Raw genomic sequence first — 26,484 nt, 5'->3', positions numbered from 1 at the left:
GCCACATCTTTCTTCTCCCGCGGAACAGCTGATAGTTTCAAACTGCTGACCTTGCGGTTCACAGCCCGATTCGTAACCACTACACTACCAGAGCTCATTTTCAAATTAGGTTTGCCTAAAAAAAGAAAGGAAAATATCCTTCCTCTGACATGGTCTCCTGTTCTTATAGTTTAATGAAAATTGTTTTGCTGAGACACAAAGAAAGTAATAGTAATAGTGAAGAAGTGTGGCACTATAGAATAAGTACTGTGATGCTAACCACAAAGTCAGTGGTTCAAATCCACCAGACCCTCCTCAGACACCCTATACAAGGTCACTATGAACTGGAACCAACTCAACAGCACTTACCAACAGCAACAACGTTTAGTCAATGAGTATTGATAGTAGGCTAGACCTTGTTCTAAGTACTTGACATATATTATATTATTTAAATTAATTTTTAATAAACTTTCTAAAATAATGTACTTTCTAAAATGTCAGGGCCCTTCTGTTATTTTAGGAACCCTGGTGACACAGTGTGTTAAAACATTGAACTGCTAACTAAAAGGTTGTAGGTCTGAACCCACCAGTTGATCTATGGGAGAAAGGTGAGACAGTCTGTTTCCATAAAGGTTGGAACTACTATGGAGCAGTTCCATTCTGTCCCATAGGGTCATTGGTTGGTTGGATATATGATCTGGAGTCGATTCCGATCCATAGCAACCCTGTACAGAGTTTCTGAGGCTATAAATCTTTACAGGAGCAGAAAGCCTCATCTTTCTCCCACGGAACAGCTGGCAGTTTCAAACTGCTGACCTTAAGTTTCGCATCTCAATTCGTAACCACTACACTACCAGAGCTCCTTATATAGGGTCATTAGGAGTCAGAATTGACTGCACAGCAATAGGTCTGCTTTTTTTTTTTTTTTTTTGGTTTTGTGTTTTGTTTTGGTGCGAGTGGCAGTAGTTCTGTTTTGAGGCTGTGCCTAGGCAATCCCTGGTTGTGGTCCTTTGAAGAGACTTCTTGAGGTTCACCAAAGCTTTGATTTAGATCCAAAATATCTCTATGGACTTGAATTATACGGAGAGTTACAATGTTCACTTGACTATGCTTATATCCTTCTAGGAAACTAGCCCTAGTGATGTGTGGTTTTACTGAAAGCAGAGTCAAATTCAAGTCCAGAGTCAGTCCAGTTAGCCTCTTATGCTGCTTAACAAAACCACGATTGTGTCAAGTGATTTGAACTGACACTTCATTAAGCATTATAAAATAAAACAGAATTATGTTAGGAAGTAACAGAGCAATAGTTTCTAAGGGGGAAACTATTCCCGTGTGCCACAGAAAGTTAGTGTTAATTGGTACCACTAGAAAAGATTTGATTCCTTTGGATTTTCCTGAAGACTCTACCTTGGTCTCCTAGGATGACTTCTCCTGTCTCAGTACTCCTTATCCCCTTCTCTCAGTGCTTTGGTGCCCATGAGGATCTCTGTCTTTCAGATCAGCCAACAGGCTCAAGCCAGCTCTTTTTATATTCTTTGGCAGAAAAGATTGGGACTTGTTTTCACCTTCCTCTTTAACTCATTTTTCAAGATGTCCAGGTCAGCAGTAAATACTGTCTTTCAGTTCTGTTCTAATCTTGCAAAGCTACATCCCCACCCTTCTCCTCCTATTAGATATACCTTCTTTCACAATGATTTATTTTAATCTTATGTCCTCACAAACATCTCAGCTTTCCAAACTTCAGTAAAATCCAATCCTTGTTACTAATGCTGCCATTCTGACCTCCTTTCTGACCTCCAGTCTCATTTGCAAACACATTATCAGCATTCCTCTTGCATGCCTCATCAATTGCACAGACACCATTGTCTTCCCAAATAAGCTATTTCTCTGTGATTTTCAGATTTAGTCAATAGCATCACAAGTTGATTCCTACTTGTTTCTTACACTCTTTTCAATCAAATGCCAAATTTCTAGATTTTACCTACTAAAAATGTCCTCCTTTTAAATTCATTTCCTCGTGAGTGTCCTGGAACTGCCCTAGCATATAGAATAACTTAGTCTTTCTATTTGGAAAAAAAAAGCTCACATATGGCTACCACAACCCAATTAAGTCCAAAATTGAAACTAAAATAAGAATGAGCAAGTCAGCATTTCTGTAGATTTTAACTTAGAACTAAATGTTATTTTCACCAATATTTTTAGAATAAGTTAAATTAAACTTGATGGGAACCACAGCTTTGCAACACTTTAAAGAACAGAATTATATTAGGAAGTAACAGAGCAACAGTTTCTAAGGGGGGAAAAAAACTGTTCATTATTTTATAATGCTCAATGAAATATCAGTTCAAATCACTTGAAACAATCGTGGTCTTGTTATTTCAATGACATATTAAGAGAGTTTTTTTAAAAAGTTACTATAATAATAACTGGAGTACTGGTGTGGCGCTATGGGTTAATGTGTAAGACTGCAAAGCCAATTGAACAGCAAAGTCAGTGGTTCAAGCTTACCAGCTGCTCCTCGGAAACCCTATACAGGGTTGATATGGGTCGGAACCGACTCAACAGCACTTAACAACAACAATGTTAATAACTGATCTACCCTTAGCTTCTTTCTGGCTATGTGACCTCAGGCAAGTCGCTTGGTCTATCTGAGGTATTGTTGTTGCTATTAGATACTGTTCTTACTCTTAGAACTGAACCATCAGAACCAAACACAACTGCCCAGTCCAGTGCCATCTTCACAATTGTTACATTTAACCCCAAAGTTTTTGCCACTGTGTCAATCCACTTACTCTTCCAAGCATGATATCTTTCTCCAGGGACCGGCCCCTCCTGATAATATGTCCTCAGTACGACAGATGATGACGTTTCACTATTCCCACTTCTAAGGAGCATTCTCATTGTAGTACTGCCAAGATAGGTTTGTTTGTTCTCTTTCAGTCCGTGGTAGTTTGAATGTTCTTCACCAACACCATGATTCAAATGCATCGATTTGTCTATGGTGTTCCTTATTCATTGACCAAGCGTATGAGATGATTGGAAATACCATAACTTGGGTCAGGATCACCTTAGTCTTCAAACTGATATCTTTGCTCTTTAACACTTTAAAGATGTCTTTTGCAGCAGATTTGTCTAATGCATTATATCATTTGATCTCCTGACTGCTGCTTCATAAGTGTTGATTGTAGATCCAAGCAAAAGAAGTCTTTGACATCTTCAATGTTTTCTCCATTTATATTGATGTTATTTATTAGTCTCGTTGTGAGTATTTTTGTTTTGTTTACATTGAGGTACAATCCATAGTGATGCCTGTAGTCTTTGATCTTCATCAGTAAGTATTTTAAGTCCTCTTCACTCTCAGTAAGCAAGGTCATATCATCTGCACATCATAGGTTGTTAATGAGTCTTCCTCTAATCCTGCTGCCGCATTCTTCTTTATGTAATCCACCTTCTCAGATTATTTGCTCAGCATACAGACTGAATAAGTACAGTGAAAGCATTAAACTCTGATGCATACCTTTTCTGACTTTAAACCATTCGGTATCCCTTTGTTCTGTCTGAACAACTGCTTCTTAGTTTATGTACAGATTCCTCATGAGTGCAATTAAGTGTTCTGGAATACCCGTTCTTTGCAATGTTATCCATATGTTATGATCCACACAGTCAAAAGTCTTTACATAGTCAGTAAAGCACAAGTAAACATCTTTCTGATGTTTGCTGCTCTCCGTCAAGATCCATCTGATATTAGCAGTAATATCCCTTGTTCCACCTCCTCTTCTGAATCTGGCTTGTTCTTCTGGCAGGTCCCTAGAGTTGCACTGTTGTAACTGTTCTTTAATTGTATTTGCATGTGATATGAACTACATTGTTCATGATTTTCACATTCCTTTGAGTCACCTTTATTTGGAATAGGCACAAATATGGATCTCCTCCATTCGGTTGACCAGAAAGTTGTTTTCCACATGTGTTGGTATAATAGCAGCGTGAGCACCTGCAGCACTGCATCACTTTGTTGAAACATCTCACTTTGTATTCTGTCAATTCTTGAAGTCTTTTTAGTATTCCAATGACTTCAGTGAAGCTTGGAACTCTTGCTTCAGTATCATTGGTTATTGGTCAGATGGTACCTTTTGAAATTGTTGAACATCAGCCAATTCTTTTTGGTACAGAGATTCTATGTATTCCTTTCATCTTCTTTTGATGTTTTCAGTGTCCTTCAATATTTTGCCATAAAATCCTTCAATATTTCAACTTGAGGCTTGAATTTTTTTCCTTCATTTCTTTCAGCTTGAGAAATGCTGAGCATGTTCTGCCCTTCTGGTTTTCCAACTCCAGATCTTTACATATTTCATTATAATACGTTCCTTTCTCTTGTCATTGCCCTTTGAAATTATCTGTTTAGCTCTTGTATTTCCTCATTTTTTTCATCCACGTTAGCTTCTCTATGCTCAAGAGCAAGTTTCAGAGTCTCTTCTGACATCCGTTTTCTTGCTTTCCTGTCTTTTTAATAACCTTTTCTTTCTTCCTGCATGATGTTCTTGTTATTTTCCCACAGTTCCTCTAGTCTTCAGTCATTTGTGTGCTTCAAATCTGTTGTTGAAATGGTCTCTAAATTCATGTGGAATATATTCAAGGTCATATTTTGACTCTCATGGACTTGTTTTAACCTTCTTCAGCTTCAGCCTGAACTTGCATTTGACCAATTGACGGTCTGTTCCACAATTGGCCCCTGGCCTCGTTTTGGCTGATGAAATTGAACATCTCCACATATTCTTCCTACAGATGTAGTTAATTTGATAATAACTGATCTATCTCTTTTCTGGCTATGTGACCTCAGGCAATTCGCTTGGTCTATCTGAGGTATTGTTGTTGCTATTTGATGCTATTGATTGGTTCGTTGCTATTCATATGGCTTTCAGTATCTAACCATTCAGAAATAGTCTGCCTCTGATTCTTACTGGGATGTCTTAGTCTAAGAAGCTCACTGAAACCTGTCCACTATGGGTGACCCTGCTTGTATTTAAAATACTGGTGGCATAATTTCCAGTATCACAGCAACATGCAAGCCACCAGAGTAAGACAAACTAACAGACAAGTAGTGGATCTGAGGCATAGATCTGTTTTTCATTAAATGACAAGATTAGTCCAGATCAACAGTTTTCACACTGTTTTTCAGGAGGACTGTAGGTTGAAGGAGTTCCTGGAAGATCCAAATGGTTAATTCACTCAGCTGCTGCTTCGGGTTTACTCAGAGGTACCTCAGAAGAAAGGCCTAGACATCTGCTTCTAAAACATCAGCCACTGAAAACCTTATGAAGCACAGGGTATTCTGATACACAAAGAATCACCATGAGTCAGAATCAATTCATAACAGTGGGGTTGAAAGCAAGCAGTGCCTTTCCTGCATCTGTCTCTGTCTCTTTCTTTCTGTCTTTCTGTCTGCTTATCCCTCTCTATGTATCTATTTCTCTCTCTGCTTCTCTGGCTTTATGTTTCTCTCTCCAGAACAATTCTGTTTAAAAAAATTTTTTTGCTTGTTGGACTATTTTCTTTTTGAAGAAAATGTTCAGTGAATTAATCCCATTTACCCTAATCATCTCCATAGTAACTGAAAATAATCAACTGTTCCTATATAGAGGGCTAGAGAAGATTTCGGGCATATGCCAAGACAAAGACTTATGGTCCTCTGAAAATTACACTTTTGACAAGTGTGGGTACCAGAAAACTTTTTTATGTGCCTCAGAAAAACAGATTGCTAGAAGTTTTTGCTATACACTTTCCTTCCAGTTGGTGTGTGTTGGCTTTGTAAAATAAGCACAAGGTCGGTGGTTCAAGCCCACCAAGCACTCTGGGAGAAAGATGAAGCTTTCTACTCCCACAAAGATTTACAGCTTTGGAAACCCCACACAGGGTCCCTATGAGTTGGCACCTGACAGCACTTAACAACAACAAGCTCCCTTAGCACTTTTTTAAAATGCTTATTTAATTTAATCTATTAAAATGCTAACAACTCAACACATTTTTTGAGTGTTTGTTGTATGGAGTCCTGATGTGGTCCTGTATGATAAATACTAGATGGCTAGCCACAAGGATGGTGGCTCAAACCCACCAGCTACTCCTTGGAAACCTTATACAGGATTGCTATAAGTAGCAACTTACTTAATGGCACTTAACAACAATTGTGTGGAAAGTGCTTTCTACATTGTTTTAATTAGGTCTATGATTTATTTCCTATTCTGAATTGTCAGGTCTTTCATGCAAATCTCCGTTTCATTGGGGTTTTTTTGTTTGTTTGTTTGTTTTTTAACCTCCAATCCCCAGTATCTAGCACTATGCCCTGAATAGAGTACACAATAGACATTTTTGATTGAAAAAAAATGAAGAAATAATCATGGTGGAAGTACACAAACATTCTTTAAAGATATTTTGATATATAAGAGCTATGATTAATTTGCTATCTTGATATTCAACACTTATTTAACATAGGAGCTCTGGTGGTACAGTGGATTAAGAATCAGACTGCTACCAAAAGGCTGGCTGTTCAAATCCACCAACCATTTTTCAGGGAAAAGTGGTGTAGTCTTTATGGAAATAAAGATTTATGGCCTAGAAAACCTTAGGATCCACTTTCCTCTATTCTATAGGCTCACTATGAGTGGAAGTCAACTCAATGGCAGTGGCTTTGGTTTTTTGGGTGGGTATTAGCTTAGCACTGATATTAAATAGGCAGTTCCTACCAAAAAAAATTGTTGCCATTGAGTTGATTCCAACATGGTGACTCCATTCATATCAGAGTAGAACTGTCTTCCACAGGGCTGTCAATGGCTGATTTTTCATAAGTAGGTTGCCATATCTTTCTTCCAAGGCATCTTTGAGTGAACTTGAACCTCCAACCTTTCTTTTAGCAGCTGAGCATGCTAATCATCTGCACTACCCAGGCATGAGTATGACAATGGACAACATAGTATAGCATAACTTACTCTGAAAACCTGTAATATTTCAGTTCCAATGGATTTTAGGTTTATTGAGATTCTAGGTTTGTATCTACAGATGCAAAATCTAAGCACTCATATAGGCTATGTGTTCTTTACCCATATGACTATCTACCAGAAAGAATATCAGACAGGACATAGTTATCTGGTTCTTGCTACAACTTAAAAGTAAGAAAGCTGGGCTGTGTAGCATACCAAAAATTCTATTCAACTACAATTTCCTGACACTCTAGACATCAATCTCTAGTTTGATAGGCATCATTAGTAATTAAGTGAAACAATTAAGTGCCTGACTACTAACTAAAATGTTGACAGTTTGAACCCACCCAAAGGTGCCTTGGAAGCTAGGCCTGGTTATCTGCTTCTGAATGGTCACAATTCTTAAATCTCTGAGGGCCGGTTCTACGCTCACACATGGGATCACCATGAGTCAATTCTTAAATTTCTGAGGGGCAGTTGTGCGCTCACACATGGGATCACTATGAGTCAACTCTTAAATCTCTGAGGGGCGGTTCTACGTTGCACACGTGGGATCACTATGAGTCAGAGTCAACTTAAAAGCAACTCACAATGATATAGAGAGTTTCTTTAATTCAACACTAATTTATACTTGTAACTATATGAGGAAGTGGCTCCATAGGATAAACCCTGGACTGCGACCCACAAGGTTAGAGGTTCAAGCCCTCCAACTACTCCTCAGTAGAAAGAGGAGAGTTTCTGCTCCCACAAAAATTACTTAAAGCCTCAGAAACCCTATATAGGGTCGCTATGAGTTGAAACCAATTCCAAGGAACTTAACAACAGTATCAATTACATGAATTCCTAATAGTTTACATTTTTGTTTCCTAATAGTGCCTTATTGGTAGATGTACTGTGGTTTAAAATGTCCTTTTTATATCACATTATTAACCAACTAATATCAACGAACCTGTGATGAAATATAAGGCACCAGATGATTTTCATTGAAGTTATAAAGGTTGTACAGTCTTGCCAGAGATGTACTGTTGCTATAAATTGTAAAAAGCCAAAGGCAATAGAATATTTTAAGTGATTGGTTATTGAAATATTAATCTTAATTTCAGAAAAATAGTAATAATAACAAAAATGATGTGTGCTCAAAGTATGTCAATGGAAAATTTAAAAGTTCAACCAATTAACTAGCTCTATTACCTGTACTTTGCCAAGCATTCGATTTAACTAATTCTTCTTACCTAAACCAGTGAGACTACACTGTAAGCTGAACTGTGATACAACCATTAGTCACTGAGTTTCCAAAATTTATCCCTACTAAGTTTTAATAAAGTTATATTTATTTTTATGACCCTCATGGCAGTGAAGATTTGTGGTACCCACTTTTCTCAATATTAATAGTAAAAAAGCATTCAAATCAAGACAATCTGCTGTTTAATGTAGAGACAACTAAAGCACCAGGAGCCATCACTATAAAGAAATGTGTACATTTAAGAGTCCTAAGCCTATTGGAATATTGAAATTATAACCTAAGGCTAATTATATTTTAAATGAATTTGCTTAGATTAATGATTCCTAACTAGAAGACAGGAGGCCTGATGGTGCAGTGGTTCAGGACTTGGCTGTCCTGTGTCCCCTTCAAGCATTTCAACAAAGTTCCTGCAAAACAAAACAAATCAGAACAACAGCAACAACAAAAAAGAACTTCTCTACGTCTAGTACTTCTATTTGTTATTCACTAGTGTATGACTAATACAGTGGCAAGGATATGCTATTTACCTAATAAATATTTATTGAATGGATCCATTGAGTTGAACCTGTGTGAGAATAATTAAATGCTCCTTTAATTGCAATCCCTTTGTGGTTTCTAAAAACTGATAAATTTTTGTTGCACAATATTTTCTTGAGTCTTATTATGGAAAAAAATGATAAAGTGATAAACAACTTGTACTGATGGTTCTGTTTTATGTGTATTTTCAGGCAAATGGACACAGTTTTGTACATATGGAACATGAAAAAGCTGTATTACTACTGAAGAGTTTCCAGAACACAGTAGACCTAGTTATTCAACGTGAGCTTACTGTCTAAATATTTTTTATAAATAGTGAAGATACGTCTAGCCAGACCTATGTTCAAAAATAAATTTATACATAGAAACAAATTTTGCCAATTGCTGGACCAATGGCAAACATTAGTGCCAAATGTATAATACTATATGTTAGCACTGATCATCTTTAACAATGTTAACTATATAAATATGATGTTCATGTGGTTATGTATTGGTTTTAATTGTCAGCCTCTGGCTGTGCATTGGTGCAGTTTTGTTTTGTTTTGTTCTGTTTTTAAATCAAATTAGTTTCTTCTCAAAGTGGATTTCCTATAATTTCAGAGCACGGAAGCACACACAAGCTCTTTACAGACTCTGCTCTCCATCAGAAACACTGCCTCAAAGTTGTATATGCCTTCATATTGAAAATACAAATATAAAGAATTGTGATTCCCATAAAATATTTCTAGCACAAGGTATATGTTGGCATATATACAAAAAGAATATAGAGAAAAACAATATTTTCATAAACTAAACATCTCGGATTGAGAAAGAAAATATATCTTAAAATAAGACTTTACTATATTGAATCTTTTTCAATAAAAATTACATGATATGCCTTATGAAAGTAACTGTACATATGGTATAAAGTGTTTATATATGGTTCCATATTCATTTGCAAAATTCTCATATTACGGAGTGAAATATTTCATAAATTAGCCATTCATCTCTGGGACCTGAATAAAAATAACCAGGACAAACTAATTAATTTGTTCAATGCCTTTAGCTAATTACAATACCTGCAGAGTTAAGAAATGGAATAAAGGTCAATGTAGATAAATATTTTTCCCCACAAATTTAAGCAGTGAATGATGGTGGCAGGAAAGATATTGCTTTATTTCATTCAAGTTTATGTTCATTATTACTGTAGCCCCTGTAATTTATTTAGTTGTAAATGTGGAATTTATTTGTGTGTTGCTTTATCTAATTTGCTACTTTTAAATCATTCAAAATGGGTTTTGGGAATTGATAAAATTTATCATTAAGAAATACTATTGTTAGAAAGTTATGGGGAAGTGATTAAAAAAAAAAAACTTTGGTATTTAAATATGAAACTTCAAATATATTTTCTCAGAGCTGTGGTCTACCTGTTTTGTGGGAAGAAATAGAGAAAATATTTAAATACTTTCTTTTCTCAAAATAAAATTTCACAGTATGAAAATTTGAATCAGTCCAACTGGAGAAAAAAATAGGCATAATTATTGAGGAGTTTGCTGTTATTATACTGGAGCTATTTTCTATTATAAATGATCACAAGTCATTTTATAATCCTTTAAAATGTTTCTTTGTAACATTATTCATTAATCTTATTAAAACATTAATTTGAAATTCCAGAATAATTTCCAGAGTTGGTTGCATTCATTCTCTTCCTCACATTTCCACAAAGTTCTTTTATATATAACAAATTTACTTCACATTGCTCGAGTTTCAAGTATTCAAATATGGTAGTAGGGTGTTCACAATAGTATCACATATTGATGTCACCAAAGCTCTGAGAATAATATTTGTAAGTTAACTGTTTTATGGGTACATTGAAAATATTGTATTTTTGTAGGGTCTATTAAAATGAGTGACACTTATTAGAAGTGCAGTGGTATTTTTTGGCAATAGAATTTGTCACATGGAGACAAATAATACGTCACTTTATAGATGATGCACTAATTCTGATGTTGCTTTATGTCAGGATGACATTATATCATGATTTTATAGAGTTTGACATCCAACAAATGATTAAATGATTGGCCTATATAATATGCTTCCCAGAAGTAACTTTATAATGCATTTTAGTATATTGACAGTTTCTGATGGGAAATGATTTTCAGAGCCTAATTTTCTCTATCCGTATTAATATCAAACCACTGCATCAAGTCACTATTAAAGGATGATCATCATTCATTGAGATGGAGGACCTCACTGGCCTCATGAGATCACTTAAACGGAAAAAGAAACTCATGGGTTTAATTTAGTGTCGGTGAAACTTCTGAAATCATCCCATGAATTTTGTGTACTATTTTATGGGAGAAGTAAGAGAAGAAGGAACTATAAGACTCCTCAAGACTTTTTTTGGGTTAAGTTTCTACATCAAACCCAAGACTCCAGATGCTTCTGAGACACAAAGCTGAGAGGATCATGATCCTAGTATACACCTCTGCCATCCCTGATGCTACAACATTATCTTGGACCAATGCTTTAATCCTTACTGCTTTATATAGTTCAGGAATGAGGAAAAGAGAAAAGAAATCCGGTATGCCAGAGTACCTCATTGTCTATTGTAGTGACATGCTGCATATTGAAGAAAGACAGGTATTAATGAAAAGAGGGTTTTTTGAGGGGAGGGGCTTGTTTGGGTTTTTTTCTCAGTTGACTGAATAAAATCGCTAATCACTTGAAGAAAACTATCTAACTGATACTAGGTGGCCTGATATAATAATTCATTGCTTATTTAGTTTAGTTTTTGTTTTTTTGTTTTTCTGGAATAACTGTTTTTGGTGCCTGATATTAGAATCTGATTCGTGTTAACAACAACATCAAAAAAGTTAAGGGTGTATCTTTCCAGAAGAAAAATTAACAACAAAAAGGAGGAGCAGGGTTGATAGCTCCAGTTGAAATCATCCAGACAAGGAAGCTGCTTTTAACAGAGTCACTGAGAAAGATTAAGAGGTGGGACGAACAGAATTGAAAATTTTCAGTCGAGCCCCTGATTATTGTGAATACCAAATAGATATCAGTGAACAATTTTTAGAACTATGTACAAGGCTTATTGTATTTTTAAGCAAATAATTTGTGAGTAATACTTTTGTTGTTGTTGTTGCCAACTGTGCAACCCAACACACACTATTCTCATAATCGCTATTCCTAACATCACGTGAGTGGGTGTGTTATTTATGTGGCCATACTATTTACAAAAAAATTCAATGTCACAAAAGCTATCCTATGATAATTCCAGACTTGTAAACAAACACCTAAATAGAAATGTTTAAACTATAAATGTACTTTTAAAGAGTAATATTCAAAATCAGTATAGTATACAAAAAGATACATCATGATACTTCATTGTTCATTGAAGCCTATTTTAAGAAAAAAAATGTGTCCCAGCTACTTGGAATTATAATCACAGTAATATTTCAAACAATCATAGCTATTTCTGGGCCATTTGGATGGTTATTATTGTTGTGTCAAGTGCCAGTAAGTTGGTTCTGCCTCATAGCAGCCCTGTATACAATTTCTATGGAGCTGCTGGTGGGTTTGAACTACTGACCTTGCGGTAAGCAGTCCAGTGCTTATCCTACCCTCATCAAAATGAAAGATAGTTTTAAAGAGAGGATTATAAACCAGTATTCATTTGTTTGTAACCTTAAAGATGCTTACAAGCATATTTATCACTCTTAAATTGCTTATTTTAAAAGTAGAACTGAAATATCTTGCAGCAGAGGATTTAAATGAAAGGAGAAAATTCAAGAAAGGAAACAACTAATGCAATTAGATTCATATATTCAAGTATTAAGTGAAACGTACCCAAATTTACTAAAATGTTTAAAGGGAGGAAGTTAGAACAATGTTTTATTGTTAATCATAAAATCTGTTTATTAACAACTCTAGCACAATTTAAAGTTCTGGAAAACATGGTGTACTCACCAATTTGTCTTCCTATTGGCTTTAATGGTTGTATTTCATAACTTTATGCACCTTGTTAGCACACAGATCAAGAATGTCTATTGTGATGAAAATGAAGGCCCTGACAAGAGGTAAGAATACAATATAATTAGATAAAAAGTCATTTTGGTAGAGGACTACCACTCTAAGTATTTGTAAATTCAATCAGACAACATGTTTGATTGACTCCTGACATACCGAAGAGACACCAAGTTTGGACCTAACAAAAAGACAAGTAAACTATGAAAACCAGTTAGTTAAGAAGATGGCTCCTTTTGCTATCAAGAAAAGCAGGGTTGAAGATCCAGTTAAAGGAAAAAATTCATCCCAATGAAATGCTAAATGTTGCTAAGGTTTAACAATGTGTGCATCAAATATGGAATTTGTGATGTTACCTCTCTTATGGTTGGAGCTACCTGATCATCTTGGAATTGAGGGATATTCTTCAAGTTTGAGATTGCTCACATAAACATTTTCCTCAGCATTACACTCACTTTCTGCTCAAGGATATTTTCCCATCAACTAGCAAGACCATTCCCCAAGTATACATTATTTTAAAAATAGTAGTAAGAGAATAATAATAAAATATATATGCTATGAAAAACATGTGTATTCATATTACAGAAGATCCTAGGAATTAGCTTTTACATCTTCTTAGATCCATTTTTATTTTAAATGTTTATATAATGTATTTTCTGAGACACCTCCCTATATGAAACTAAGGCAGATGCAATAATCTGATTCTATGCTGAATTTCCCAAGAGCATTTCTGTTTGTATCATGTAAAAATGACCTCTCTTCATTGCTGCTGTTGCTGCTATAAATCTATCCCCACGCTGCTCCAAAGGCAGTGAATGTCTGCGTCTATCCTGAGCAGACAAGGATAAGAAAACTATCTATATTCTGGGGCCCTTGGGTATCAACTGATGGTTCTAGCTTCCAGTATGAGAGCAATTTTCTTGAATGATCAGAGACTCTGCAGTAGAAGCATTAACCAAGACCCAAAAGTGGGGCACTTACCACATCTCTGACAACAGCAAACAAAGCCTGTGTGCAAGATTATGGGTGGCAATCCCTCAATATAATGGTGTTTCCACTCCTGTTTCTTAAATACTGAATTTTATCATATGAAGGGACGTGCTCTTAGCCTCACAACATATTGTTATTGGGATGGGTTCCAATCTTCCTTGCCTTTAACATTTTCTATAATAAAATGGTCTGAAAACACTATCCTGTTAGAGTATAAAGTGTCAAACTTCTATTTTGGAGAATTAACAGAGATTTGTGAAAAATGAAGCTGGGTATTCAACCGAAGGTTTATTTATTTTTAAATACAATAAAGTACAGGAATATTGAATCTCCTGGACTTTTAACTATGTGGTTATCTTCATCTGAGCTAAAAGTGTTTCTACAGGGAATGAGGAGAAAAAGTCTGACAGAGGTGAAACAATTCATTGGTCCAACTCTAGAAACAATTTCTTCATCTGGTTGAGTTTTCCCAGTTGAATTCTGCTATAAAGTAGTCTATTGGGATTTTGGTAATCCATTGAGCAATAAACATTTTAAGAAGTGGACCTGGATGTTAAGCAGCACAGAAGAAAAGGATAGCTCTGCAGTTGAGTCAGTTCATATACTGGGATACTTTTATTTATTTTTATTTTCCAATTTGTCTTTTTGGTTGGTTGTTTTTTCAAAGAGGATTTTAATGTCTTCCCCCACCTCATGGAGTATACGGTATCCCTGTGAAGCTATGACCTTCTCTGCCTTCTGTGGTGTTTCTTGTATCTCCTTTTCCCTTTTCCTCTTCCCTGGAAGTTATGGGAGCAGGGAGGCGGAGAGACAGGAGAAAGTTCTGAAATGTTAGGCCCATGTCTCCGTCAGGACTCACATGTCTATGGTCACTTCCTATGTCCTTGTTCCCAACCGCCATCTTATTGGAGGTCAAGAGAATGCAATTTCGTTTTGTTTTTGTTTTACAGGGCCTTTTGTTGTTGTTGTTTAGTGCTGTCAAGTCGGTTCCGACCCATCATGACCCTGTATAGGGTTTCCGAGGAGCAGCTGGTGAGCTTGAACTGCCGACCTTGCAGTTCAGACGGCTTTGCAGTCTGGCTATCTGGGTTAATACGCTGGACTGCAAGGTCGGTTTGCACCACAAGGTCGGCAATTCAAGCTCACCAGCTGCTCCTCGGAAACCCTATACAGGGTCGCTATGAGTCGGAACCAAGTTGACCACACTTAACAACAACAATAAATTTAATAACAGATTCATAGCGACCCTGTGTAGGGTTTTCAAGGAGCAGCTGAATTTTCACCACCAACCTTGCAGTTCAAACCGAACTTGCAGTCAATCTAGAAAATACTAAAATCTCGTTTTTCTTATTAGTCTGAGATTAGAACCAATATAGTCTTAACCCAATGAAAAAGTCATGGTCAAATTTCCACAAGTGAGATTTCAAACCTATAATAATTATCTTTTCTTCTATAAAATTATGTCATTCAAAAACTCACAGCATTTTGGGGTGCTTTGTGAAGGATATAATAAATTTTTTAAATCTTAAATGCAATGTTTATAAATACTAAAATAAATATTTGTTGAGCACCAACAACATACCAGGCACTTCAAGGGATATAAAACATGGTCTCCTCTGCACAGAATCTCAGCAAGTGGAAAGATGTGAGAAGGTACAGAACAAAGAAAGTACAAGGCAATATGGTAAGTCCCTTTGTCCCTGCTACCCTATTGTCAAAGGAATTAGCACTTTTTCTACTTAGATATCCTTAATGTTGAACATGGTTGTGCCCTGTGGGTCCAGTGGTCTTTGGACACTGTGAACACTTGCTAGGATTTAGGGCAACATTTAATATAGTAAAAGTGACGAGATAAAGAGCAACCAGAATTCCTTGAATCTCCGGAAAAGGAACCAGAATGTTGATAATTTGTTCATTTTACATAAGAAAGGGATACCTGGTGAAGAATGATGGCCCAGAACCATGTCTAGTGTCTATGACCTGATGAGGGAGAGATGGAAATCAGGTGGTTCAAGAGATTCTCTGTATGTTGAGTGTCCCAAAAAGGAGCTTTCTATGACTACTGCCTCTGCAGAATATCAGAGTGAATGGGAGTTCATTTGGTTCAATATTAGAAAGACCCATGCAGAATGCAATGCATTGCATTATTCGGCTGGCTACATTTCATGTTTATTTGCTTTACTTCCTTCATTGGAGAGAAGAACATTGCCACTTCCTGCTATTCAGCCCATCATATGAAAAATCATTTACATGAGGTTGGATCACCCAGACGCAACTATTGTAGACATTTATTTATTCAAGGAAATTGTGAATCTCTGAGTCTAGGAATTGCTTGTTTTCTCTTTACCCTACCCTGGTAAAACACATACTCAGTATTTTTAAAGACAGAGAGGACCTTAGTCTTCCATGTTAGTCCCTATACTTTTCTGGTTCAGCCTTTGTCCAGACCCAAATGACTCCTCTCCCAGTTCCTTTCTAAGTTATAAAAAGCATATACAGCCTTAAAGGTTCAGATCAAACATCCCTAATATTAATAGGAAGCAGTTTCTCTTCCTCAGAACCATCATACTAATTTTTTCTACATTTTTATAGCTTAGGGCTGAGGTCACACAGCTATTTGGTATTTGTTCTTTCTCTCCTATCTATCAACTGTAAGCTCTTTGAGAGAGAGGATCAGACATTAAAAGTGACCTTCTAAACAAGAGAGACCATCTGGTTTTGCTTACCATGTATCTCTAGTGCCTGTTGTAGTGTTAGAAGCATAGTAAATGCTCAATAAATATCTGTGCAATTTTGAATGGATGACAGGCCTGATGTGTAAAAGCGCTTAATAAATATTCAATGAAACAGGTTGGCACTTGCGTATGGAATTAAACAGGAGGTTGATGATATTCAATTTGCACAACCTTAAACCACAAACCTTTCAACTTTTTAGTGTCATTTACCTTTCCTAAATTAGAAAAATATTTTAAAAATCTACCTTTTCACCTGATGCTCCTCTCCTCCTTGACGTTTCTTCTAAGAACTTTTAGGCCTTTGGTGCTGTGCCTCAGCAGTTGTATTGAATTGCTCTCAGTATACTAAGGACCTTAGCAATGTCCATGTGAGGATTTTGTTCATTTAATCAGAGCTGATAATAGCTAGCCTTCTGCTTTGTGAGGAACTTGTTTCTCCTGTGGGAGGAAGTCATGCATATAGATGTCGGAAATCTTCCAGAGAAATGAATACATGAGGGTGAACTCACAGTTACAGTTTTGGTTTTATGAACATTTTAGAGACAATCGAGCTCTGTTCCCTCATTACCAGAGGCCTGGAGAATTGAAGTGACTGTGAACTAAAGAGAAGTAAAAATTACACAGTTGAGTGTGGTTTCAGACCCCCTTTTTATTTAAGATTTTCCTTGTACATGGTGGTTTGGTCAATTCTTTTGTCTATGCTATTTTTTTTTTTTTTTAGTTGGGAGGTGTGTGCAATAGTGGAGGGTGTCATGAGGAGGTGAAGCTAAGGAGCAATAATTTGAAGAAGGGAATCTCCAATGCCATATTCTGAATTTAATCAAGCTACTGGTTTATGATGTCTGTTGTTAACCAAAGACTGATCAGTCCAGAGGCCACTGGCCACGGTTGGTATATTGATGTTTGTCATCAATTCATGAGCATATCCAAACACCTGTATCCCCAAAATGAAAATGCCATATACTCCCATTAAAATTCATAGGCCATAGCAAAAAGCAGCTCTGGTGGCACTGTAGGATAAGCACTGGACTGTGAACCACAAGGTCAGCAATTTAAACCTCCCGGCTTCTCAATGCTGCCATAAAGATTTACAGCCTCAGAAATCCCATACAAGGTAACTACAAGTTGGAATCAACTCCATGGCAGGGGTTTTGGCTTTTTGAACTTACTTAGATCGATGTTACTGTTAGCTGCCATCGAGTTAATTTTGACTCATGGCAACTCATTTACAAAATAAAACTGTTCAGTAAGGTTTTAAGGCTATGAGCTTTCAGAAGCAAGTTAAATTCCAACTTGTTAAATTCCTGCTTGTTAAATTCCAACTCATAGGGTCGCTGTATGGGGCTTCCGAGAAGTGACTGGTGGCTCTGAGCCACCAACCTTGCAGTTAGCAGTCTAGTGCTTATCCTATAATGTTACACCAGGACCAAAATGCTCATAGAGCTATGGAGACAGAGTTATGAGACTTACTACCAGCGAACTCAGTGAATTGTTAACGGCTTTGGTGATGGTGGTGGTGTGCTGTGGAGTCAATTCCGTTTCACACCAGCCTTGTACAGGGTTTCCGAGGCAGTACATCTTTAAGGGAGCAGTTAGTGTCATCTTTCTCCCGAGGCGTGTCTGGTAGATATGAACTGCTGACCTTGTGATTAACAGGAATTCTCACAATCATTACATTTTCCTAAAATGTTTTAGGAACAGAAAAGTGGCTTCTTTAATTCTCTGCTTTGACTCGGTCATTTGACCTTTCTCCTTGTCTTTCTGTCCATGGCTGATGGTGTTAGTGTAACAGTTACTCATCACAGAAGAAATCTTATGAAAATGTTAAAAGTTGGACCCACAGACACAGATTCATTTTGTCAAAGAGTGGAAATTATTTACCTAGGAACTTAGTTTTGATCAAAAGCTACCATGAGAAAAAAAATCACTCATAAATAGAACAAAATATAAACATAATTATTGTCAACCTCCTAAGAAGTCATACTAATTATTGTATACTTTAGCTCATAAACTTTGTGGTGGGAAATGAAAATTGTAGCTATAAAGAAAGAACTTGTTGTGTATAGAAGTCAGCAAATTAGGATATAATGTATTTCTCCCAGCAATAATTAGCACAATCACCTTTACTTTTAAACAGCTGGATCCAGATCATGTCTTAAACCTCTAGGGCAACTATTCAATCTTACAGCCTGTTGTATATATATTGACATAAAGAAAAGAATGCCAATGTCTAAGCAAAAATGAAATAACAACCGAGGAAGTGACTTTACTTTTTAATAAATGAGTAAGGGTAAGGGTGGACTCAAGGGACAGATGAAGAATACATATTAGTACATTTTTAAGAGAGTAGAAATGCTAAAGGGAAAATAAATGGGATAAAGAACAGGAACAGTACTGGTGTGGCACTGGATAAAGTAATGCACCGCAAGATTGATTTGAACCAAAGGTCAGAGGTTAAAAATAAGGCACTTATTAGGGACACACTTTGTTTTATTAAGTTGCTCTGGTAGCGTAGTGGTTACGAATCGCGCTGCAAACCGCAAGGTCAGCAGTTCAAAACTACCAGCGGCTCCGTGAACGAAAGATGAGGCATTCTACTCCCGTTAAGATTTACAGCCTCGGAAACCCTGTTCAGGATCTCTATGGGTCGGAACCAACTCGACGGCACTTACAACTACTCTGTTTTATTGATATTAATTTCTAGAATTTTTTAATGTAGTGTTAGTCATACAACTTTTCACTCAAGTAAATTCACTCAAAGGTTTTACATTAAAAAAAAAAAAAATTAACAGGACACTTTTCTGAAGTAATACCCAATATCAAACAATGTGTTCTTGTTAAGTGATGTTGAGTCGGTTCTGAATCAGCGCTCCTGTATAGGGTTTCTGAGACTTTAAATCATCTAAGGAACAGAGGAGCAAAGGAGCTCTGATAGCAAAGTGGTTACAAGTTGGGCGGCTAACCTCAAGGTCAGCAGTTCGAAATTACCAGCTGCTGATCAGAAACCCTATGCAGGGTCACTAATCGACTCCACAGCAAAACACAAACCTTGGGCTTTGAGGCTTCCTGTCCAGTGCTTATAATATGTAACCACCACGGGTAAAAAGATCTGTGTAGAAAGAGGAAAAACTGTCGTTCAATCGTAAGACAGTAAAGAACCTTGAAAGAATCTGATCATATGTCTACCTTCAGGATAGGAGTAATACTATTTTTAAATTCCTCCACAGAAGTGGTTACCACTTTCCACACAAACTCACCCTTATATAGCATAGAATTGTGTTTTTATCACAATGAAACCCTCAATTTAGATTACTGGATTCAAGTGTGACGTATACATTTGTTGTTGTTAAGTGCTATCGAGTCGGTTCCTACTCATAGAAACCCTGTATAGGTTTCCCAAGGAGCAGCTGCTGTGTTTGAACCGCCGACTTTGTGGTTCAAACAGACTTCGGAGTCTTGCGCTTATCCTACAGCGCCACACCAGGACTCCGACTAACACATGTTGCTGTTGTTAAGTGCCGTCCAGTTAGTTACGACCCATAGCGATCCTGTATAGGATTTCCAAGGAGCGGCTGGTGGGCTTGAACCGCCAACCTTGAGGTTCAAACAGACTTTGCAGTCCAGTGCATAAACCCACATCGCCACACCAGGACTCTAGGAATCTGTATAGAAAGTTTGGAAGAACAGCCACTAGGTGGAGCCCTTCGATTTATATTTTGTATCTCAGCCTTACAATTCTCTAGCTTGGGTGACCCCACACCCTGGAGAAGTCATTTTTATTATGCCTGTTGAAAGAATTGCAGTTTGGGCAATAAACTATATGGTCATCCTATTACTACTGAATCGGTGAATTAAAAAGAAACAAAAGCTACTGACTGAATTGATTCCAACTCACTGCACCTGTAACCTCACCTTTCCAAGGAACTTCTGGTGGGTTTGAACTGCTGACTTTCTGGTTAGTAATCCAGTTCTTATCACACAGCACAATCAGGGCTCCGTAATTGGTGCATAAGAATGATAAAGGTTTTTATAGGATTTAAAAACTAGAATATATTCCAAAACTAAAACTCGATACATATTGAAACAGAGCTCTAAACTTAATGTAAGAAAAAAAAAAAAACATTTTGCTTATTTAAGAAAATTACTGTATTTAATGAATAAACCTCTCAATCTTATCAACTACCCTGTGACTCAATCATAGAGATAAACTCTAAATGTATACTGTAAAGTAGTTTGGATGTTTCCTGATTGTTCAGTGTAATTGTTACATCTGCCAATTTCATAGTTGTCTTGTGTTTTCCAAATATTTTTTGCTAGTCGTGATTTTACCCAAGCTTCCTTCAGGTATTCAGGTTCCATGTATGTGGGAGTATATTTGTTGCAAATCATTTTAAACCTCGTTTTTAAATGAGTTCTCCGAAACGTAAACATCTGGAACTACGTTTGCCCACCACGACCTTCTTCATAAAATTCTCAAACTAGTCAAATCTGAGTATGTGTGTATTTAGTTTTATTTCCAGCTGGCATCTGGCTGTAAATGGGCATGTGGTATAAACACCTACTTTTTCATTTTATCGTATGTGTACAAGTAGTCAGCATATTATCATAATCAGATTTTAACTTATTATGAAGAGAAAAAAATGAATGTATTTAGAAATGTGTCTCATAAAACCATCATCAGAATCCAGGGGAAACTTATACTCTCCTCTCCCTCCTTGTAGACTAAAAGTCTAGGTGTTGAAAGCTCAGAGCCCCTGGCAACCTGTGTGCACAAACGATTTTCGTTCTTATATAATTGGAATATCGATGTTTTTATTTACTACTTCTAAGTTAATTATATCTTTACTCTCTCCGCTTAGCCAACACCCTTATCCAGGCCTCTCCTCTGCTAATTCTATCAAGGTCCTATTTTTTTGGTGGGCTCATGGTGTTTCTCTGCCAACATTTAACCCTTATTTCGTCCAACGAAGAACAAAAGAAAGCCGAAGGGAAGCAAGACTTCCCTTAAGTTTATGTAATACTGTTTAAAATCTCTGGTGTTTTCATTCAAACAAAAGTTTCCCCTCTAGCTGTATGGTTACCAGTTACAAACACAGTGGGCTCTTTGTGATCAAATTCCTTTCAAGCTTCTTTGGAAGTTCAAGTTTACTAATTTCTTTATGACCTCAAACCTGGCCATTTTACTTCACCATCTTCATCTGCTTGCCAAGTGTGTTTGCTTCCTCTTTTATTAGGGATAAATGTCTCCTGAATAAGTTTAAGTTGCACATAACATGCCCACACATAAAGACTACCGTTTATGCTTTGGGCTTTTTTATTTGCCTTGTGTTCTGTGTCATGGTTGTTTTCCACCCTTTCTTAGATATCCCCACCCAAGCTCTTTGTTATGTTTAGCTTTAGAATCGAGAATTGAGTTTTAGTGTTGTTGTTGATGTTATGTGCCGTGGAGTCGGTTCCAACTCATAGCGACCCTGCATAGGGTTTCCGAGGCTGTAAATCTTTACGGGAGCAGAACGCCTCATCTTTCTCCCGCGGAGCCGCTCTTAGTTTCGAACTGTTGACCGTGAGGTTGGCAGCCCGATTCGTAACCACTACGCTACCAGAGCTCCTAAGAGCTAATTAAAATGAATACAGAGACTGAAGAACTGCTTTTTAGAAATTTTTGTGCTGTGCTCCCCGCCCCCCTTACTAATGCTGGTACAGCTGGTATTGCACTACGTCTGGGTCTACAACAATTACTAATGAAGTCCTGGTTTGGCACTGTGGGATAAAGCACTGGACCACAAGGTTGGAGGTTCAAACTCAACCTATAAAACCCTACACAGGGTTTCTATGCATCAGAACCGACTCAACAGCACTTAACAACAACAACATTACTACATGATATTTTGAGTTTGGTTTTTTTGGTCATATAGGAATCATTTAATTTTGGTTTTTTGTCTGCCTGGAGGTGATCTCTAGGTCACAGCTTCCTATCCGCAGGCAGCAGAGTCCCCCATGTACAGAGATATTGATCCCCTCAGAGCTGGGACTTGAGGCTGATTGCTTTCACTTGAAACCTGGAACAGCCTTATCCCTTTTTACCACCCTTTTATTCAGAAGAAACATCATTTTCTATCTGCATCAAGAGGTTAATAAGCTGTGCTTTAAGATGCAACAAATGGGAAGATCCGCATAAGACTGTGTTGTAGGCCCTCAGCAGCTGAGGAAAAAGAGGACCTGTTCAGGAGAATGCATTGGATTCCTTTAAAACACATCTTACACCATCACTTGTTTCTCCTCTCTGCCTTCTGGGTGCTGATTGTACAGTTGTGCAACCTCCCTGCCAAATAAAGTGAATGAGAGTCATACTAAACACTCCACTTCCACTGGTGTCCATCAAGCCAGAATCCATGAGTAAATAAAAAAGTTGTTAGGTAGTGGGCAAGACCCACTCTCCACATGTCATTTATCCTCTGTACTATCAATATCAAAACTGTTCCCCACTTGAAATCTTGGTCTTTACTGGTTGTCCTTTTTGTTTTAAATCATCCATTTTTTTATAACCAGTCCTTGACATTATTTTTCAACCATAGTTTTGGTTCATTCAACTGGTCAATAAGTATTTTAAACTTGTTAGAATCACAAGAGTCTTGTCTTGATCAAGACAGATTCCATAGCAAGCTATCATCCTGACATGTCCTATAACCATGAATATTGCTAGCAAATGCCTCACTCTTGTTAGGACATTTACAAATCTATTTTGTGGACCATTTCCCAGAGAAATTCAAACTTAGAAATCAGCGTTTGAGTATTTTTATCTTTTTTTCTTCATTTCTCTCTGCTTCAATATCAAACACTTTTTTGTAGGTCTCCACATCATTCCCTAAAATGACAATTAACTCTCCTTGTGCTCTAGCAAATGACATCATCATAAACCACTCAAAGGTAAGGGATTCAGCCTTTGTTTTTTTAATCCTTCCATAAACATCCCAAGCGTGTTCACCTTGGAACAATATATATGCTCATATTTAGAGTATTCATGAAGGTCTGTAGGTTTGAATAGATTTTGCATAGTGACACTGTTTAAATAGTTCTCTCCCAGGTCTTCCTCTGGATCATCCTAAAATTTATTGTCCAGCCATTGTGTATTTATTCTATTAAAAAAATAATCAGTGATTTAAACAATTTACCTATTCCTTGCTATTTTTATAGCTGTTAAGTGCCACCCAGTCTGTTCCAACTCATTTCCTGGGAGCAGCTGGTGTGTTTGAACTGCCAACCTTGAGGTTCAAACTGACCTTGAGGTCTAGTGCTTTATCCTACAATGCCACACCAAGACTTCATTCCTTGCTATGCATGCAAATTTATCAATAATTGTTAATGAGCATAAAATAATGTTCAAAGTTCTATTATGAGAACAGTGGGAGATACACTGTTTATATAAGCCATGGTTCATCCTATTAAGAAACACATATTAGTGGGCAGACAGACATAATCCTGTATGAAGGGATAGAATCACTATACGTTGTAGCTCTCCACTCTCCTTTGAATTTGTCTATCCAAGAGGTAGTCCCTTAGGGATCAAAATCAGAGATCTGTGGGAATCAAAAGCAGTTCCACCTTCATCTCAAGGTTTGAAAATGAAAGCCTGTCCTTCTATTTAAAGGGATTCATCTGCAAGGAGAGAAAAAAAAAATAGCTAATCTTTAGTGTCTGTTCAAATATTTGCTTTTAAATGATTAATTTGTGTTTTAATCACCTAAGAAAAATGTACATACTTCTGCTGGACTTGCATAATCTAAAATAAATGCTTATAATATACCTATGTTGTTGTTGTAAAGTCGATTTTGACTCATAGTGACACAGTATAGGGTTTCCAAGGAGCAGCCGTGGATTTGAAATGCCAACCTTGTGGTTTGCAATCCAGTGTTGACCCTTCAGTGCCATATCAGGAGTTCTACATACAAGGGAAACTAGATCATCTTCTTTTCTGTTAGCACATGTTCTGCTATTGAGGATGCTATGTTCTTAATTACAGAGCAGGACCCCATTAGAATTCAGTAAGAAATGTGACTTAAACAGAATCTAAGATAAAAATTTCAGGAAGCAAAAAACTCAAGTGCCAAAAAACATGCAGACACAGTTCAAGACTAATGACATACCATTTAAACAAATGACTGAAATGTTGATGTAGTTTATCCCACCATACCCTTTTCTAATGGTACTCCAATGCTGACAACTTCACCTACACTGTCAACAATCTCTAAAAAGAAAGCCAAACTGGATGGCAAAGAATTGACTCTGAATCATGGAGACCTCATGTGGATGAAAGTAAAACTGTGCTCCACAGAGTTTTCATTGGCTATGATTGTTTAGAAGTAGAATGTCAGACCTTTCTTTCAAGGTGCCTCTTGTTGTCGAGTCAATTCTGACTCATAACAACTCTGTGCACAACAGAACACAACATGTCCAATCCTGTGCCATCCTCATAATTGCGGTTATGTTTGAGCCTATTTTTGCGGCCACATTGTGTCAGTCCATCCTGTTGGAATCTTCCTCTTTTTTGCCAACCTTCCACTCTTCCAAGCATGATGTCCTTCTCCAGATACTGGTCCCTTCTAACAATGTGTCCAAAGTACTAGAGACAAGTCTCATCATCCTCATTCTAAGGAGTATTTTGACTGTACTTCTTTAAGAGAGATTTGATCGTTCTTCTGGCAGTCCATTGTAATTTCAATATTCTTTATGAACACCATAATTCATTTGCATCGACTCTTCTATTGTCTTCCTTAATCACTGTTCAACTTTGACATGCTTATAAGGCTATTGAAAATATCATGGCTTGAGTCAGGCACACTTTCATCCTCAAATTGACATCTTTGCTCTTGAACACTTTAAAAAGGTCTTTTGCTAAATATTTACTTAATGTAATACATCCTTTGATTTCGCCACTGCTGCTTCTATGATCATTGATTGTGGATCCAAGCAAAATGAAATCTTTGACAACTTGTATCTTTTCTCCATTTATCATGATGTCATTTATTGGTCCAGTTGTGACAATTTTTGTTTTCTTTACATTAAGGTGCAATACATAACTAAAGGTGGTAAGTCTTTGATCTTCATCAGTATTTCAAGTTCTCTTCCCTTTGAATAAGCAAAGTTGTGCCATTTGCACATCACAGGTTTTAGTGACTGTTCTTCCAACCCTGATGCCAGATTCTATTTCATATAATCCAGTTTCTCATATTATTTACTCAACATACAGATTAAGTATGGTGAAAGGATACAACCCTGGATGACGCTGTTCCTGATTTTAGACCATTCAGTATCCTGGTTTGGTTTGAATAAATACCTCTTGATTTATGTATAAGTTCCTCATCAGCATAATTAAGTGTTCTGGAATAACCATTCTTTGGAATTTTATCCATGGTTTGTTTGATTCACACAGTCAAAAGCCTTTGCATATCCAATGAAGAACAAGTAAACATTTTTCTGGCATTCTCTTCTTTCAGTCAAGATCCATCTTAGATCAACATTCATAGCCCTTGTTCCATGTCCTTTTCTGAATCCAACTTAAATTTCTGGCAGTTCCTTTCAATGTATTGTTTCAATAGATTTTTAAATGATCTTCAGCAAAATTTTACTTGTGTATTATATTAAGGATATTGTCCTATAATTTCTGCATTCCTTTGGGTCACCTTTTTCTTTGGAATGGGCACAAATATGGATCTCTTCCAATCAGTTGCCCAGGTACCTGTCTTCCATATTTTTTTGTTGAAACATTTCAATTTAAATTCTCAACACATCATGGGATTTTCATGTTTTCAAATTCTTGTCTGAAGAATGGCTGGATGTGGTCAATTTATTAAATAGTGTCAGGTGGTCTCTTAGTCTGAAGAAATTAAAATTTGTCCAAAATACAATCTATCTATCCCTGAAAGGAATAGCATAGTCGCAGCAAATGCAATTCATGTTTCATTTACCCCTGACCAGCTAGTCTTCCTGTAGACATCTACTATTTAATTGGAAAAAAAAA

General features: G+C 36.9%; 1 protein-coding gene across 1 annotated transcript in view; it reads left to right on the top strand.

The window, feature by feature from the left end:
• The window catches only part of LRRC7 (leucine rich repeat containing 7), a 688,741-nt gene extending 678,107 nt beyond the window's left edge, over window positions 1-10,634 (top strand). Inside the window, exon 26 of the mRNA XM_006862417.1 lies at window positions 8,922-10,634. Within this exon, the coding sequence (XP_006862479.1) occupies window positions 8,922-9,029 (108 nt within the window). The 3' untranslated portion in view covers window positions 9,030-10,634. The remainder of the gene's footprint in view (window positions 1-8,921) is intronic.
• Window positions 10,635-26,484: the final 15,850 nt, after the last annotated feature.

Source organism: Chrysochloris asiatica, unplaced genomic scaffold (assembly GCF_000296735.1).
Source record: "Chrysochloris asiatica unplaced genomic scaffold, ChrAsi1.0 scaffold00048, whole genome shotgun sequence".
Taxonomy (NCBI): Eukaryota; Metazoa; Chordata; class Mammalia; order Afrosoricida; family Chrysochloridae; genus Chrysochloris; species Chrysochloris asiatica.
Note: the sequence above shows the minus strand (reverse complement) of the source record. Positions and strands in the feature narration are given on the sequence as shown.